Source organism: Lutra lutra, chromosome 11, assembly GCF_902655055.1.
Source record: "Lutra lutra chromosome 11, mLutLut1.2, whole genome shotgun sequence".
In the NCBI taxonomy this organism is placed as follows: Eukaryota; Metazoa; Chordata; class Mammalia; order Carnivora; family Mustelidae; genus Lutra; species Lutra lutra.
Window position 1 is genome coordinate 103,708,333 of NC_062288.1, and position 18,716 is coordinate 103,727,048.

Sequence of the window (18,716 nt, forward strand, 5' to 3'; positions counted from 1 at the left end):
TTAGTTCCTTGTCTTGCTGCTTTCTCCCATCAACATCACCGTGTGGTTTTTCTCTGCATTTGAGGTATAGTATATACCACCACCTGTGTTATGTTCTCTCTGATTGTTATAGAGAGAATATTTGTTAATGTCTGAGGGATGTCAGAGGATTATTCCCAGGAAAGCACATGATGTCTGGAATTTGCTCTGAACCTTTCCTAATTCAGTAATCTCCTTACTTGTAGTTATGAAATATGTTGGTGACAGTGTTTTCTTTTAGTCTTTCAGGTAGATAAGGAATGAGAAAAAACAATTTTTGTGTGTGTGTTGTCATCACTTGGTAATTTCGCAGGGGTCAGTGGGAAGGGCATTGCTGTTAATCAGCATTTGTACTCACATGACTGTAGCTCGCTTAAAATATGAATGTGTCCCTTTTATGGAAAAAGCGAATAGATGTTTGCTGTTTGACAACTTGGAATGTAGAGGAGACCAAGGAGAAAATAGCCAGAAACTACTGAAAGGTACATGCTTATCAGGTAGGGATAGACATTTGAGGGGCACTTGGGTGGCTCAGTCACTTGAGCGTCCGAGTTTGGCTGAAGTTATGATTTTAGGGTCCTGAGATTGCGCTGAGTCAGGAGCTAAGCGTAGCAGGGAGTCTGCTTGTGCTTCTGCCCCTCCCTATGCTCGTGCAGGTGGGCATGCTTTCTCAAATGAAATCTTGAAAAAGGAGAGACATTTTAGGTTTTATTAAACATTATGAAAATTTTGTGTTGAAGGAAAATGAAAGCTGTACTGTGTGTGAGTTAGGTAGTATGGTCTCGTTACTCTTGTAGTACCAGAAGTTGGATGTTGGGCAGACAAATTCAGACTAGTTAGTGATTTGTGGAGGAAAAAGTTTTTCAGATTGTGCTTTTAGAATACTTGTTCAGTGTTCACATTTTATTTTCAAGTTTTTGACAAATTAATAAAATTAAAATAGCCTTTCTTTTAATATGCTAAAATCCCCTTTGCGTCTGAGGTTGAAAGGAAAGGCTATATTTCATTCAAAGCCTTAGAGTATTTAATCCTTTCCAAAGTTCTTCTTACATTTTTAAGTCAGGTTAAGAAATTTTTTACCTTGGAACACCTGGATGGCTCATTCAGTTAAGCGACTGCCTTTGGCTTAGGTCCTGATTTCAGAGTCACGAGATGGTGCCCTGCGTCAGGCTCTGCTTTTTAGGGTAGTCTGCTTGAGATGCCCCCCTCATCCCTGCCCCTCCTCCCACTTGCATGCGTGTGCTCTCAAATAAATAAATAAAAATGAAACAAAATAAAAACAAAACTCCAGCGTCATTATCAATTACAGCGAAGGGTGTTTCTCAACAGCACAATTGTCTGAGCTAAGAAAACCCATTTTGAGATGCTTTCCATAGTTGTCATTAACTTATATTAACAAGGAACACACCCGCTGCTAAATTCTGTTACATAAAGTAGTTAAATTATGTAAAGTTCACAAAGACAATGCCTGTTACACAGTGTCACTCTACGGATGATACTTTAAACCCTTCCATTTATCTTCCAGTCATAGCATATTTAATGTACTAAATAATACAACATTTTTCTTCGGAAAATCATTAAATAATCCTCAAGAAAAGGCTAACAGGGAACACAGCAGAGGTCTGTATGTTAGCTACCATGCAGGGTAGTGGGGATTAATATTTTTTAAGTCAGGCACCCTGACAGAGTTTAAATTGAGTGAGATCTCATGAGATTTTGGACCTTTGTCCTCTACAGTTTGCCAGAAAATATTTTTGGTATAACAACAGTAGATGCTAACAGTAGCAGTGATCAGTCAGTTTTTGAGTGGACTAAAAAAGCATGTATGTGCTTAAATTGTTACTTGCATATTTTGTATACATATCTTTCTAGTTTCCTAAATTGCATAGTAGTGCAGCTGCTTTTCACCTATGAATACGAAGTTGGCCATTCAGTCCTGCCCCTCCATTCTGTTTCCTCCCTCTCCTAATGGGTTTCAACTTTTTTTTAATGGTTTATGGAAGAATGTTAGACACCAGCTCAGTAGTATGCTCTGTCCTTCCTTTGCTTTATCCGTCCTTTGTTTTTTATTATAAGAAGTTATGTGTGTGAATATAGATTTATTTTTATGTAGCATTCTGTATACACTCTTCTCCATCGTACTTTTTTTCACCTGGCAGTATATGTAGCGATAAAACCAGAGTTAACATGTAGAGACATTTCTCTTTCCTTTTTACAACTGCATATTTATTGTATGGACGTTTCTTAATTTGTTCAGCCGGTCCTTTATCAGTGGACAGTTGGATTGATTCCGGCCTCTTGCTTATTACAAATAGTCCTGTAGTGAATAGTCTTGTGCACACATTGTTTCGTACTTTTTCCCTGGGTGGTATAGATTCCTAGGAGTCATACTGCTAGGTCAAAGGATAAATGCGTATGTAATTTTAGTAGTTGTTGCCAAATTGCCTAGGGTAGGTAGTATACCACATATGAGAGTTTTTCCACAGCCTCACTATCAGACTATGTCATCAAGCTTTTGGATTTTTATAAATCCAACAGGTGGGAAATTTTATCTCCATGAGGACTTATTTTGCTTATTTTCCCTTATTATGAGTAAGGTTCAGCCTTGTTTTCACAGAGTTAAGAACCAGTTGTATTTCTGCTTCTGTGAATGGTCTTGAAGGGGGTGTTGGTTCTTTTTCATTGTGGCTGACAAGACTGAAGGGTGATCCCCAGTGATTTCCTACCACCTTCTGCCCTCACTTTGTGTAATTCTCTCCCCATGAGTGGGACCTAGGCCTTGCTTTTAACCAACAGCATATGGCAAAGATGAGAATGTCAATTTCTTGATTAGCTTAGGTTATATAGCAAAAATAATAGGATTTCACTCTTGTGATTTTATTATAGAAGACTCCATCTTGGGGGACCTGGATGGCTCAGCTGGTTGACCGTTGCCAACTCGACTTCACCTCAGGTCGTGATCTCAGGGTTGTGGGATTGAACCCTGTGTGGGGCTCCAGGCTCAGTGCAGAGTCTGCTTGAGATTATTCTCTCCTTCCTCTGCCTTCCCACACACACACGTTCTCACTAAATAAATACATACGTATCTTAAAGAAAAAGGGAAGACGACGACTCAGTTTTCAGCAGACTGGAGGAGACTCCTCATTGTCAGCCTGATGAAGTTAGGGATTGTGGTGATGTCCACATGGCGAGGAGCTGCCGATAACTACTAGGATCTGGGCGTAGCCTCCAGCTGACAGGGCCCCTTTGTCATAGAGCTACAAGGGGAGGAATTCTACTAACAACTTGATGAGTTTGGGAGCAGTTCTGAAATCAGGCCTCCCGGTGAGAATGAAGTTTGGCTGACAATTAGCTTGAAGACTTCCCTGACCCTGAGCAGAGGATCCAGTTAAGCTGTGCTCAGACGCTTGCTGCTTAGAAATTATGAGATGATAAATGTGTGTTGTTTTTCTGGTAATTTGTTATATACCAATAGATATCTAATACTGAGATAATACCTTTTTGTTAAAGTTGCACATATTTTTTTCTTCTTTCTCATTTGCCTTTTTATTTTCTTTCAGTGTCTTTTGCTACCCCCCATTTTTTTGTCCTTGTATAATCTAGTTTATCTGTCTTTTTCAGGATTGTTTCTGGATTTTCAGTTATAGCTAGGAAAGTTTTGCCTACTTCCAGATGATAGAGGAATTTACTTTTGTTTTCTTCTATTACTTGTATGGTTTCATCTTCTGTATTTTTTTAGAGTTTTTAAATTTTAATTCCAGTATAGTTAACATATAGTATTATGTTAGTTTTAGGTGTACAGTATGGTGATTCAGCAGTTCTGTACATTATTCACTGCTCATCAAGATCAGTGCACTTCCTAATTCCCATCACCTGTTTTACCCATCCCCCACCCACCGCCCCTCTGGCAATGATCGCAGTGTTCTCTATTGTTAAGAGTCTGTTTCTTCAAGGAATCAATTCCATTTACAATTGCACCAAAAACCATAAGATACCTAGGAATAAACCTAACCAAAGAGGTAAAGGATCTGTGTTCTGAAAACTATAGAACATGTGTGAAAGTAATTGAGGAAGACATAAAGAAATGGAAAAACATTCCATGCTCACAGACTGGAAGAACAACTATTGTTAAAATGTCTGTGCTACCCAAAGCAGTCTGCACACCCAGTGCAATCCCTGTCAGAGTACCAACAGCATTTTTCACAGAGCTGGAACAAACAGTCCTAAAATTTGTATGTAAACAAAGAAGACCCTGAAGAGCCAAAGGAATGTCGAAAAAGAAAATGGCAAAGCTGGTGGCATCACAATTCTGGACTTCAGTCTATATTTCAAAGCTGTAATCATTAAGACAGTATGGTATTGGCACAAAAACAGACACATGAATCAGTGGAAAAGAACAGAGATCCCAGAAATGGACCTTCAACTCTCTATGGTCAACTAATCTTCGACAAAGCAGGAAAGAATATTCAATGGAAAAAAGATGGTCTCTTCAGCAAGTGGTGCTGGGAAAATTGGACATCCACATGCAGAAGGGTGAAACTGGATCACTGTCTTAAACCATATATAAAAATAAAATGGATGAAAGACCTAAATGTGAGGCAGGCATCCATCAGAATTCCAGAGGAGAACGCAGGCAGCAACGCCTTGCACCTTGGCCTCAGCAACTTCTTGCTAGACACGTCTCCAAAGACAAGAGAAACAAAAGCAAGAATAAACTATCGGGACTTCAAGATAAAAAGTTCTTGCACAGCAAAGGAAACAGTCAACAAAACTAAAAGCAACCTAGAAGTAGAAGAAGATATTTGCAAATGCCTTATCAGATAAAGGGCTAGTATCCAAAATCTATAAAGAACTTACCAAACTTAACACCCAGAAAACAAAAAATCCAGTCAAGAAATGGGCAGAAGACAGGAACAGAAATTTCTCCAAAGAGGACATCCGGATGGCCCGCAGACACATGAAAAAGTGCTCAGCATCAGTCAGCATCGGAAATACAAATCAAAACCACAATGAGAAACCGTCTCGCACCAGTCCGAATGGCTAAAAGTAACAGCTCAGGAAACGACAGATGATGGCGAGGATGCGGAGAAGGAGGAACCTTCTTGCACTGTTGGTGGGAATGCAGGCGGGTGCTGCGGTAAGGCAGTACCTCAGAAGGTTAGAAGTAGAGCTGCTGTATGACCCAGCAGGTACACTGTTCGGTGTTTATGCAAAGGATTCAAATGTGGTTCAAAGGGGCACATGCACTCCAGTGTTTGTAGCAGCAGTGTCCACAGTAGCCAAACTATGGAAAGAGCCAGATGTCCATCCACAGATGAATGGACAAAGAAGAGTGGTATATAGAGAAAATGTACTATTACTAAGCCACCAAAAAGAATGAACTCCTGCCATTTGTTGTTTTTTTTTTTTTTAAAGATTTTATTTATTTATTTGACAGATCACAAGTAGGCAAACAGGCAGGCAGAGAGAGGAAGGGAAGCAGGCTCTCTGCTGAGCAGAGAGCACGATGTGGGGCTCGATCCCAGGACCCTGGGATCATGACCTGAGCCGAAGGCAGAGGCTTTACCCACTGAGCCACCCAGGCGCCCCACAACTCCTGCCATTTGTGATGATGTGGTGGAACTAAAGGATGTTATGCTAAGCAAAATAAGTCAGAGCAAGACAAATACCATATGATTTCACTCATGCGGAATTTTAAGAAAGAAAGTAGATGAACATAGGGGAAGGGAGGGAAAAATAAAATAAGATGAAATCAGAAGGGAGACAAACCATAACTAAAGGAAGCAAACTGAGGGTTGCTGTGGAGGGGATGGAGGTAATTGGGTGCTGGGCATTAAAGAGGGCACTTGAAGTAATGAGCACTGGGTGTTACATGCAACTGACTGATGAATCACTAAATTCTGCCTCTGAAACTAGTAGTACAGTATATGTTAATTAAATTGAATTTAGATTAAAAAAATTTTTAGGGGCGCCTTGGTGGCTCAGTGGGTTAAAGCCTCTGCCTTCAGCTTGGGTCATGATTCCACCGTCCTGGGATCCAGCCCCACATTGGGCTCTCTGCTCAGCAGGGAGCCTGCTTCCCTTCCTCTCTCTCTCTCTGCCTGCCTCTCTGCCTGCTTGTGTTCTCTGTCAAATAAATAAAAAAATATACATAATATAAAAATAAAATATATAATACATAATAAAATAATAAATAATAACACTAATAATAAATAATGAAATATATAAAATATAAAATAATATAAAAATAAAAATAAAAATTTTTTTAAAAAGAGTCTGTTTTGTGGTTTCTTTCCCCTCCCCCCCTTTTTTCTCTTTGCCCGTTTGTGAAATCATAAGGTGAAATCATATGGTATTTGCCTTTCTCTGAGTGACTTACTTCATTTAGCATTATGTACTCTAGCTCCATCCATGTTGTTTCAAATGGCGGAATGTCATCTTATGGCTGAGTAATATCCCATTGTATATATACCACATTTTTTAATCCATTTATCTCTTGATGGCCACTTGGGTTGCTTCCATAATTTAGCTATTGTAAATAATGCAGTAAACATGGGGTGCATGTATCCCTTTGATTTTTGTATTTTTGTTGGGGGTAAATGCCCAGTAGTGGGATTACCAGATTATAGGGTAATCGTGTTTTGAGGAACCTCCATACTGTTTTCCATAGTGGGTGCACCAGTTTGCATTCCCACCAGCAGTGCACAAGGGTTCCTTTTCCTCTACATCCTTGCCTGTCTTCTCCAAAACAGTTCTTATTTCTTGGGTTTTTGATTTTAGCCCTTCTGACAGGTGTGAGGAGGTATCTCACTGAGGATGCATGAGGTTGAGCATCTTTTCATGAGCCAGGTGGCCATCTGGATGTCTTTGGAGAAATGTCTGTTCCTGTCTTCTGTCCATTTTTTAATTGGATTATTTGGGGTTTTTTGGATGTTGAGTTGTATCAGTTCTTTATATACTTTAAATACTAACTTTTTATTGGATATGTCATTTGCATAATAACTCTTCCCATTCTGAAGGTCATCTTTTAGTTTTGTTGACTGTCTTCTTCACTGTGCAGAATCTTTTTATTTTGATGTGGCCCCAATAGTTAATTTTTTCATCCATATTTAAATATCAATTTCATATCAGTGTGTCTCGGTGAATGGTGAGAGGAGTGGACCCTAGTGTATCCTTTAACATGTGGCTAAACAGTGGTCCCAAAAACCAGTTAGCAAAAAGTCATTCATTTCTTCACTGGCATGTGATGTTATCTATAATCATTTACACTAAATTTCTAAATGTAATTGGGTCTATTTCTCGGTTTCTCATCCTGCCCCATTGGTTTTTAGTCTGTGGATGTGTCATGCTGTGCTGTTAGGTAGAAAAACCCTGGAGTTTATAATCCAGTAGGGCTCTCCCCACTTGTACTTGTTTTTCAGGGTTTTCCTGACTATTCCCTGCTTGTTCATTCTTTCCCAGATCAACTTGTTTAGCTCCAGAAAAAAGATCTGCTAGTATTTTTGATACAATTATGTAACATATATAAGTTATCTTAAGGAGAGCTGACTTTTATGATTTGGGGTATCTCTCGAGTAAAGTACATCTTTCCATGTGATCAAGTCATCTTTTGGGGCTTTCAGGAGTGTATTATGTTTTTTCTCATACATGTTTAAAGACATTGCTTGTTAAGTTTATGATTAGTATTTATTCTTAAGATTTTTTATATTCATAAAGATTTTTTTTATATTCATAAGATTGGTATTCATAAATTAGATATGGATTTTGGGAGGTTCAATTTTTGTCAGATTTTGAGATCAGTGTCCTCATTTTATAAAACAGATTTGGAAGATTTATTATTATGTATTCTTTTTAGTGGCTTAGGGAGCATTAGGATTAATAGGTCTTTAAAGGACTAGTAGACATCCCCTGTGAAGCCCTCTGTGTGGTGGTTTGTTTTTGTTGTTGTTTTGAGAAACTCTTACGATGTTACTTCTTCTGTGATGATTGGTCTGTTTGCATTTCTGTTGGGAGTGGGGTTAATTTGAGTAAGGTGTATTTTCCTTAAAAGTTATTTTCCTAGGTTTTCAAATTGATAGGCATGGAATTATATGAAGCTATCTTTTGCTTTATAAAATTTGCAGTGACTTCAAATTTATCATTAAGAAATCTTAGACTGAGAGTGGAAGAATTGGGACTTTTGCTGGCATACTGAATATTTTGCTTAATAATGACAATGTCTAATGAAACTAAACTGGTTAGCTGTCTTCTGTTCCTTTACCTCCTCCTCCTGACAATGGACATTTATTCCCCGGGCTGTGCTCATCTCACATATCATACTCTTCTCTAAGATTTTCACATTTCACAGAATCAAGGTCCTATAACCTCTTCTGGAACAAAAATACACTTTGTGTAATTTTTAAATAAACAAACAAGTACTTGTTAATTTTTAATACTGGACACTATGTTTGGTAAACATAATGGGTTTGAAAAGACAGAAATGACCCATCTTCTTGGGGTGTGTGGGGTTGCTTATGGTATGTATAGTAATATTTACACAATAGGTACATTGTTTATTGGGGTATCTCCAGTTCATGCATCTGGAAAGGATTCCTCTGTCATTAACTGCACCTCTCCAAAATGTTGAGTGTTGACATCTCATTTTCCAACCACCACATCAGTCTTTCCTTGTTACTCTTTCTGTAGTATAACTCCAGCAATTACTCAGCCACACAGGACCTCAGGGCCATTGGCCCTGCACAGGTTTTTCATTCTGCCTCATTCTTCCACGTCCTCCCATTTCTCCTTGCCTGGCTCACAGCTGTGGTCTGTCATTCTGATCAGCCCATTGCATGTGCTTCTCCTCAGACTGCTGCTTCTGTACCTCCCTGGTGAAACCCTGACCCTCTGCTTACAAGGCACCTGTACCTCAGCAGCTACCAGACCATGACTGCCTGGTCTCATTGGAAATTCCTATATACAGCTGGTTAGCCTTTTATTCATTTAACTTTCAAAAAATATATTACGTTGGCATCTAACTGCTGAAGTTTTGGCTTTATTAACTGCTCAAGTTTATGATTGAAAGAATTTGTTCACTAGTTGTTTTGTATTAACTAACCTTAAATGTTTGCTTTGACCCTCCTTTTTAAAGGCTTTCAGCCTTGGATATTGAAGCCATGGATAATTTCCTATAGAAGGAATAGCAAAGGGGGCGCCTGGGTGGCTCAGTGGGTTAAGCCGCTGCCTTCGGCTCAGGTCATGATCCCAGGTCCTGGGTTCAAGCCCCACATTGGGCTTTCTGCTCAGCAGGGAGCCTGCTTCCTCTCTCTCTGCCTGCCTCTCTGCCTACTTGTGATTTCTCTCTGTCAAATAAATAAATAAAATCTTTAAAAAAAAAAAAAAAGAAGGAATAGCAAACAGCACAAAGCAGAAAAACTTTATTGTTCTTTGTTAGCATAGATTCAATTAAAATTTTGTCTTTTGGTTTTTGTTTGCATGTCTTCTTAAGTGGTTAAGAACCTGTTATTTTATTAAATAACAGGTATCTAATTGCTTTGTATTTTATTCATGTTTGTTAATAACTTCTTGACTGTTTAAAACTGATAGTGTCTTTTTTCTGAAGACTATTATGGTTAGTTATGTAAAACAAAAGATCTGATTTTATAAATTCCTCTCATTTTTATAGGTTCCTTAATTTAGTATAAGGATTGACTATGTAAAAAATGTTCTCTAAAGAATTGTCATAATAGGGGCGCCTGGGTGGCTCAGTGTGTTAAAGCCTCTGCCTTCGGCTCAGGTCATGATCCCAGAGTCCTGGGATCGAGCCCCGCCTCGTGCTCTCTGCTTACCAGGGAGCCTGCTTCCTCCTCTCTCTCTGCCTGCTTCTCTGTGATCTCCGTCTGTCAAATAAATTAAAAAAAAAATTGACATAATATAGCTTGGAAAATATCTACCTGATAGAATGGTTGAGAGTTAATACATTTTACAGTTCAGGAAACAAGGACTCTTGATGTTTGGGCTATTGTGCTTAGGATTGGGAGGGGTATTCTGGGAATAATCTGGACAGAGTTGGCCAAATCCTATGGGTGAGGTCTTGAAAAAACTTTTTCATTTCGCCCATAGGTCCTGGCAGCCAAGAGGGAACCTAGGAGCATGCAGTGGACAAAATGGAAAGTAGTCTCCTGTTTTACCACAAAGACCTTTATTTAACTTGTGAAACTGGACAATGAGAGCCTATTGTTTTTTGTACCTTTTCAAATAATAACTATGACTGTTGTTCTGCCTAGTTTCATATTGTTGAAATAAGGTAGTCATGATATTTTTGTATAGCATAAGGTACTGCTTGGCTTGAATGTGACAGCAATACATTCACTTATAAATACCCAGCATTTTGCAAACATTGAAAACTGTACTGCAGTAATTGATTCATTAATTTCCACAAATATTTATTAAACATACCAGGCATTGTTCTAAGCTGGGGGGATGCTACAGGGAAATGAACAGACAAAAGCTCTTGCTAATGAAGCTTACATTCTAGCGGCGGGGGGGATGGACAAGAAATAGTAATTATGTAGTATGTAGGAAGGTGGAAGTTGCAGAGTAGGGAGAATCAGAAGAGCTAGTGTTGTGTGCTTGAGTTGCAGTTTTAAATTACCTTAGTGTAGAAACTTACTGAGAAGGTGGTATTTGAGCAGAGATTTAACAGAGATGAAGTTAGCTGGGATGAAAAGTATTCCAGGCAGAGGGAGGAACTGATGCATAATCCCTCAATGGGAGTATGATTGGCACATTTGGTGAACCCTAAGGAGACCTGTGTCTAGAATGAAATGAATGAGGAGGGAAGTAATAGAAAATACAGTAAGAGAGGTAATTCCAGATTAAATAGGGACTTGTGGGTCATTGTAAGGAACAGGTGGTCATGTATACCATTCATATTACATATTAAGTTTAGACCTAATGAGGAGGAGGAAAACATTAACGTTGAATTTGTGCTGTGTTCTTGCATTCTATAGGTATCATTCAACTGCTTTTCTGTGCCATTCATTGTGCTGAGTGAGGGAATACAGTGAACAAATGAAATAAAAGCCAGCCACAGTGTTTGTAGAGGTTCTCTTGATCCAGTGCAAATCACTGTGTTTTGTGTGTTGATCATTGTACTTGATATTTTACATGTCTTATATAATTCTGAGTATTTCATTTAATTCCAAGCATCCAGCAAGATAGTATTATTAACTTGGAATGTAGTTGATGAAAGTGAGGCTAAGGAAATTTGGTAATTTGTCTAAAGTTACATAGCCATTATGTGACAGAACGGGATTAGTACTTAATATTGTCTTCTCATTATACCATTGGTTCCCAAATCTGGCTGTGCATCAGAGTTCACTAGGAAGCTTATTATCAAAACTATAGATTCCTTCACCTTACCTCTACTGTCATTTATAAATTTGAACTATAACTGTTGAATCTAGAGTAGGCATTAGGGCAGGTTTAATTTTTGATTGGAAAGTAGGACAGTTTTCTTCAGGCTGCTTATTTTTAATAACAGATTTTAAGATCTTTGGGTTGGAAGAGTCCTATAATTTTATAGTGGAAGTCCGGACTTTAGATAGACTGCCATGATACATAAGGTAATTGTATTTTCCTCATGAAAAGCCAGAATCTGAAAGAAATTACCACACTGTAAGCAATCCAGACCAAAGGTAAAATATCCATTAACACAGATGAGGAAGTCAGCTGTTTTGCTGCCTATGATTTTAATTGTTGAATCCTTTTTTTTTTTTTTAATTCAGTGCTATCCACATACCTTCTTTTATTTGACTCTTAGTTAACACTGTGCCTTGGGATCCTAAGTAAATAGTTGAGAAGTTCTGCTCGGTTGTTTGGAAAACAGTGATTGTGAACTTGGTGGATGATTTACACGTGTCCTGAAGGGTCTAACCTAGCTGTCCTTCTTTTTCAGGAGATTGAAGATGGCCCTTCAGCTATGCTAGGTCTATAATGGGAAGTGTCACAGTTCGATATTTTTGTTATGGATGCCTTTTTACATCTGCAACGTGGACGGTTTTGCTTTTTATTTATTTCAACTTCAGTGAAGTGACTCAGCCACTTAAGAATGTGCCCATCAAGGGGTCCGGGCCCCATGGACCATTCCCCAAAAAATTCTATCCCCGTTTCACTCGAGGCCCAAGTCGAGTGTTAGAGTCACAGTTCAAAGTAAACGGAATTGATGATACGATAGATAATCACGTTGAAGATCCAGAAAAAGGCAACATGAAATTCTCTTCCGAGTTGGGTAAGTGTATTGGACTTCTGGTAGCATGTCAGGGTATTTAATTATTGGAAGTTTAAATTTAGTTATTCTCTAAATCACATGGGGATTAGAAATGGATCATTTTCCCCTCTATTTTGTTAATGAACTAGTTGAGGTTCTAGGATTTTGCAGATTCAGTGGGGAGTTATATTCTAATTTAGGCATTTCTGACTTCAGTATTTTATGAAGACTTGGGAAAAAGTAAAAAGGTCCAGAATAGGAAGGAAGGAAGGAAGGAAATGGAACTTATGGGGGAAGATTTTAATTGTTAGCATTATTTAATAATGGAAAGAAATGGTCAAAAGGTAACTTGATTATATATAACATATTTTGAAAGGCAGAGTTCATTAAAACAGAACATACATTGTTACGTTTAGAGATAAGCTGAAATTATATCTAGTAAGATTTCTACTTACAAGAATTGTTAAGATGAGGCAGTATGTTAAATATAGGAGTTTGTAAACTCTTATAAAAGGAAAACTTTTTTCATCGAAAATTCTATTCTGTTCAATTTGGAAGCAATCTATTGTATATGTTTTTTGTGTACTGTAATTTTAGAATCCTGGTTTTAGCAAATTTTATTTGAAGGGACAAATGAGCCATTTTGGTTATCTTTAAAACTTAGATCTTTAATCTTGTCCTAGAAATCTCAAATAATAAGTAATTTAGAAGTAAAAGAGATATTTCAGAGATTGAAAGATCCATAAAATATAAAGGAAATGTTAAAATGTTTATTTTTATTTGATTATAGTTTCAAAGAAATCAGTTTCTAGGATTTAATGATTTTCAAATACATGGAGTTGAAAATACTTAAAATTATATGGAGAAATGGAAACTATTTCCTCAACTTTCATAAAGTAAACCTTATCTTTTTTCAGATTGCTATTTAGACACTTTAAAAGCATTAATAGGTAAATTTCTAGCCTCTTTATTTAAGTTACTTTAGTAGAAAACTTTTATAAAGAAGTAACATTGGGTTTACTGTTTTGAATGGACCTTGTATTTGCCTTTGAAAGTAGAGAGAAAATTGTAGACACTCGAAATGTAACAAACTCAGATTGCTTAGCTGAAAAACTAAATGCTTTATAACAGATATACAAAAAACCTGTTATAGCTAAGAAATCAGTTCAGCTAAGTTGCAGGGCACAGGATCAACACGCGAAAACCAGCTGTATTTCTGTACATTAGCAATGAAGTTGGAAAATAAAACTAAGAGAACAATTCCATTTCCAATAGTATCAAAAGGAATAAAATACTTAAGAATAAGTTATATTTATTAAGAATAAATATAACCATGAAGGTTATAATTATATATATATATTTATATATATATATATATAACATATATTATATATATATATAATAAGTATAACCATGAAGGTGTGAGATTGTATACTGGAAACTACAAAACTGCTGAAAGAAATAAAAGTAGACCTAAATAAATGGAAAAACATGTTAGGTTCATGGACTGGAATACTAAATGCTGTTTAAGGAACTACTGCTACCCAGAGCAATCTAGAGAGTCATTATCAAAATAAGGTTTATTGAAAAGATGGAAAGGCTGATTCTAAAGTTAATGTGAAATTACAAGAGCTTCTAAATAACCAAAACAATCTAGGTAAAGTACAAAGGTGGAGGGCTCACACTTCAAAACTCTCTACAAAGCTACATTAATCAAAACAGTCTGATATTGGCCTAAGGACAGATGTATAGATCAGTGGATAGACTGAGAGTCCAGAAATAAACCTGTGATATTTTTGGCCTCTTGATTTTTAAAAAATGTGTCAAGACGGTTCAATGGGGGAGAAATAGTCTCTTCAACAAATGCTTTTGGGACAAATAGATAATCCACGTACAGTGGAAGAGTGTTGAACCCTTATATCATCTGTAAGAATTAACTCAAAATGAAGGCCTAAATAGAAGAGCTAACAGCATAAAACCTTCAGATGAAATCCTAAAGGTAGATCTTCTTGACCTTGGGTTTGGTCGTGGTTTCTTACATGACACCAAAAGTACAAGTTAACAAAAGAAAAAAAATAAATTGGACTTCATTGAAATTAGAAGCTTTTGTACATCAGAGAAGACAATCAGGAAAGAAGAAAGACACCCCACAGGATGGGAGAAAATGTTTGTGTATCCTGTCTCTAATGGGGGTTCATTATCCAGAGTATAAAAAGAACTCTTAAGAGTTCAATGATAAAAAGACAAATAACCCAATTTTAAAATGGGCCAAGAATTTGATAGACATTTTTCCAAAGACAGACACATAAAATGTTCAACATCATTATTACAGAAATGCAAATCAGAACTACAATGAGGATACCATTTCACACTTGGTAAGATGGTTATAATTTTTTTAAAAAGGAAAATAACAAGTTTTGGCTGGGATACAGAGAAATTGGAACCTTCATTCATTGCTGGTTCCTCAATAGGTTAAACTCAGAGTTACCTTAGGATCCAGCAATTCCTCTCTCGGGTATATACCCAGAAGAATTGCAGGCAGATGTTCAAAGATTTGTACATCAGTGTTCATAGCAGTGTTGTTCTCAGTGAACAGAGGTGGAGAGAACCCAGACGGTCATCAGTGGATGGAAAGACAAGCAGCATGTCTTTCCGTGCAGGGACTTATTCAGGCATAGCAGGGAATGAGGTTCTGACCCATGCTGTAACCAGGAGGAGCCTCGAAAACGTTATATGATCAGTGAGAGAAGCAGAACACAAAAGGTCAGATACTGCATGGTTTCATTTATATGAATGTCTAGAATAGGCAAATGCATGGAGACTAGAAGCAGATTAGTAGCTAAAGGGGCTGGGGGGGGGCTTGCTTTAATGGGCATGAAGTTTCATGTCGTAAGTGTGCTCGTGTCACCGACGGTAATCCGCATGTTGTCTCCTTTTTACCACAGTGAGAAAAATGAAAACAACCTCCTCAGCTTCTGTGAAGGAAACTTGATTTAGAAGGAATTCATACAAATCAGTACAGTAATAGTTAAAAGTATGGTGATTGCCGGGGGCATTATCTTTTTTTTTTTTTTTAAAGATTTTATTTAATTTATTTGACACAGAGAGAGAGATCACAAGTAGGCAGAGAGGCAGCCAGAGAGAGAGAGGGAAGCAGGCTCCCCGCTGAACAGAGAGCCCGATGCGGGGCTTGATCCCAGGATGCTGGGATCGTGACCTGAGCCGAAGGCAGAGGCTTTAACCCACTGAGCCACCCAGGTGTCCCCCGAGGGCATTATCTTGAAACAGTCAGGGGAGGGGCACCTGGGTGGCTCAGTCCTTTAGCTTCTGCCTTCAGCTGAGTCATGATCCCAGGGTCCTGGAATCCAGCCCCGCATCAGGCTCTCTGCTCGGGAACCCTGCTTTTCTCCCTCTGCCCCTCCCCCTCCTGTGTTCCCTCTCTCACTGTCTCTCTTTGTCAAATAAAACCTTAAAAAATAATAATAATAAAAATAAATAGGGGAAAGAACTTGTAAAGTACATTTTAGAAAGATGATCAATAATAAATTTAAAATTAGAAATAGATTTTCTCATTTAATCTGCAGTTAATTATAAAAGAACTTGAAATAGTTTCTGTGAGGCATGGCTGAACACTGTGTTCTTTTTATCCATAGTAGACACAGCCAGATATGGGGAGTTCTTTTATAGCTTACCATTTTCTAACGTGGATACAAATAAATGAACTAATACTAAGCTTGCAAGAGCTTCCAAGTACTAGTTTAATTGAATCATTTTGCTATTTGATATGTTTATATTGCTTTCAAATGCAGTATTAAAATTGCTGTGGTTATACTGAAAAAAATTAAGTTAAAAAACATAGCTCTTCTGGGGCGCCTGGGTGGCTCAGTGGGTTAAAGCCTCTGCCTTCGGCTCAGGTCATGATCCCAAGGTCCTGGCATTGAGCCCCTCATTGGGCTCTCTGCTCAAGCGGGGAGCCTGCTCCCCCCCCGCCGCCTGCCGCTCTGCCTACTTGTGATCTCTGTCTGTCAAATACATAAATAAAATCTAAAAAAAAAAAAAAAATAGCTCCTCTGGCATGCTAGTTAGTTGGCTATGATTTTATATGAACAGGGGAAGGACAAAAGTAAGCTAATGTGATTTTTCCCTCCAGTTTTATTGAGATAAAATTGACATATATAACATTGTATTAGTTTAAAGCATATAACATAATGATTTCATGCAAGCATATACTGTGAAATGATTACTACAGTAAGTTAACATTGATCACCTCACATAGTTAAAATGCTTTTTTCTTGGGATGAGAATTTTTAAGATCTACTCTTAGCCACTTTCAGAAACACAATACAGTAGTAGTATTCACCATTACCATGCTATACATTACATCCCCAGAACTTATAAGTTTGTACCTTTTTAACCAACATTCACCCCATCTGTACCTCCTCCCACCCCACCTTGGCAGCCACATCTATTCTGTCTCTAGTGAGATCATACAGTATTATAGTACTTGTCTTTCTCTGTTTCACTTAGCATAATGCCCTCAGCTTCCATCCATGTTGTCACAACTGGTAGGCTTTCCCTTTTTCATGGCTGAATGATATTCCTGTGTGTGTGTGTGTGTGTGTGTGTGCGCGCGCATGCACATGTGTATGTGTGTTTGTACACCACATTTTATGATGGAATTAAAGTGATCTGTTAATATGGAATAATTTTTCATCAAGAGATATGTATTAGAAAATATTCCTTTCAGGGGCGCCTGGGTGGCTCAGTGGGTTAAAGCCTCTGCCTTCGGCTCAGGTCATGATCCCAGGGTCCTGGGATCGAGCCCCGCATCGGGCTCTCTGCTCCGTAGAGAGCCTGCTTCCTCCTCTCTCTCTGCCTGCCTCTCTGCCTACTTGTGATCTCTCTCTGTCAAATAAATAAAAATGTTTTAAAAAAATATTCCTTTCAGTGTCTAGTATGAGCTAGTCATTGATTTATTGAATCAAGGAGAATTTATTGAGAATCTAGCTTGTGCAAGGCATTGTCCTAGGTGCTGGGTATCAAGCAGTTTTTGTTTTGAACATGATCAAAGTCTCTGCTCTCAAGGATTTTGCATCCTCTTATAAAAAGTGAATAGAACGTTGTTCTTTTGTATTTATAAAAGGATGTACTCCACACCAAAAACCCCAAATCCAATCCAGTTTAAAAATGGGCAGAAGGTATGAATAGACATTTCTCCAAAGGAAACATCCAGATGGCCAACAGACACGTGAAAAGATGCTCAACATCACTCCTCATCAGGGAAATGCAGCTACCACCTCATACCGGTCAGAAAGGCTAAAATCAAAAACACAGGAAACAAGTGTTGATGAGGATGTGGAGAAAAAGAAACCCTCACGCACTGTTGGTGAGAATACAAACTGGTACAGCCACTGTGGAAAACAGTATGGAAGCTGCTCAAAAAATTAAAAATAGAATTACCATATGATCCAGTAATTCCATTTCTTGATGTATACCCAAAGAATACAGAAATACTAAATTGAAAGGATACATGTTACCCATATGTTTACTGCAGTATTATTATAATAGCTGAATTGTAGAAGCAACCCAAGTGTTCATTGGTAGATGAATGGATAAAGAAGACGTGGTGTGTGTATATATATACACATTAGAATTCTACTCAGCCACAAAAAAGAATAAAGTCTTGCTGTTTGCAACATGGATGGGTCTAGAGGGTATAATGCTACGTGAAATAAGAGAAATAAAACTACCATATAATTTCACTCATGTGGAATTTAAGAAAGAAAGAGACAAATTAAGAAACCCTTAATGAGAACAAACTGGTGGTTCTCGGGAGGTGAGTGGGAATGGGTGGGTGAAACAGGTCAAGGGGGTTAAGAGTACATTTACTATGATGAGTACTGAGTATAGTATATTATACATGTGAAACTAATACAACACTGTATGTTAGCTGTACTAGAATTTCTTTTTAAAAGTCTATATTACAATGTAAAACCATGAAAACTAGTAATAGTTGAAATGTCAGCACAATTCTGTCTGTTATTGACAAAGACTGAAAGTAATCTTCAGGTGATTGAGGATCACTGTTTAGGGTATCTTAATACATGGAAAACACTCTAATAGAAGCAAAACATGGAATTCTGTTTTCATTACTATACAGCCAGTAAGAACACAGGATGTAAGGACACTAAACACTTCTTTAAAATGAAGTTTCTAGGGCGCCTGGGTGGCTCAGTTAAGCATCTGCCTTTGGCTCAGGTCATGAAGCCAGAGTCTTGGGATCGAGCGCCGCATTGGGGTTCCTGCTCAGGGCGGGGGGAGACTGCTTCTCCCTCGCCCTGCCTGTGTTCCCTCTCGTACTGTGTCTCTCTCTGTCAAATAAAATCTTTAAAGTTTCTAGAGTTCTGTTAATAATAAAAATACTCTGCTTTTAAAAAATGTACTCCAG

At 38.0% G+C, this 18,716-nt stretch overlaps 1 protein-coding gene across 4 annotated transcripts in view; it reads left to right on the forward strand.

The window, feature by feature from the left end:
- Window positions 1–18,716, forward strand: part of GALNT11 (polypeptide N-acetylgalactosaminyltransferase 11) — a 53,534-nt gene that overhangs the window by 13,825 nt on the left and 20,993 nt on the right. For 2 of the 4 annotated variants that reach the window (XM_047694424.1, XM_047694426.1), the window contains exons 2-3: window positions 10,120–10,166; window positions 11,957–12,289. In XM_047694424.1, coding sequence (XP_047550380.1) covers window positions 11,995–12,289 — 295 coding nt within the window. In that variant the 5' untranslated portion in view covers window positions 10,120–10,166; window positions 11,957–11,994. The remainder of the gene's footprint in view (window positions 1–10,119; window positions 10,167–11,956; window positions 12,290–18,716) is intronic. The other 2 variants (XM_047694423.1, XM_047694427.1) reach the window with 1 other exon arrangement.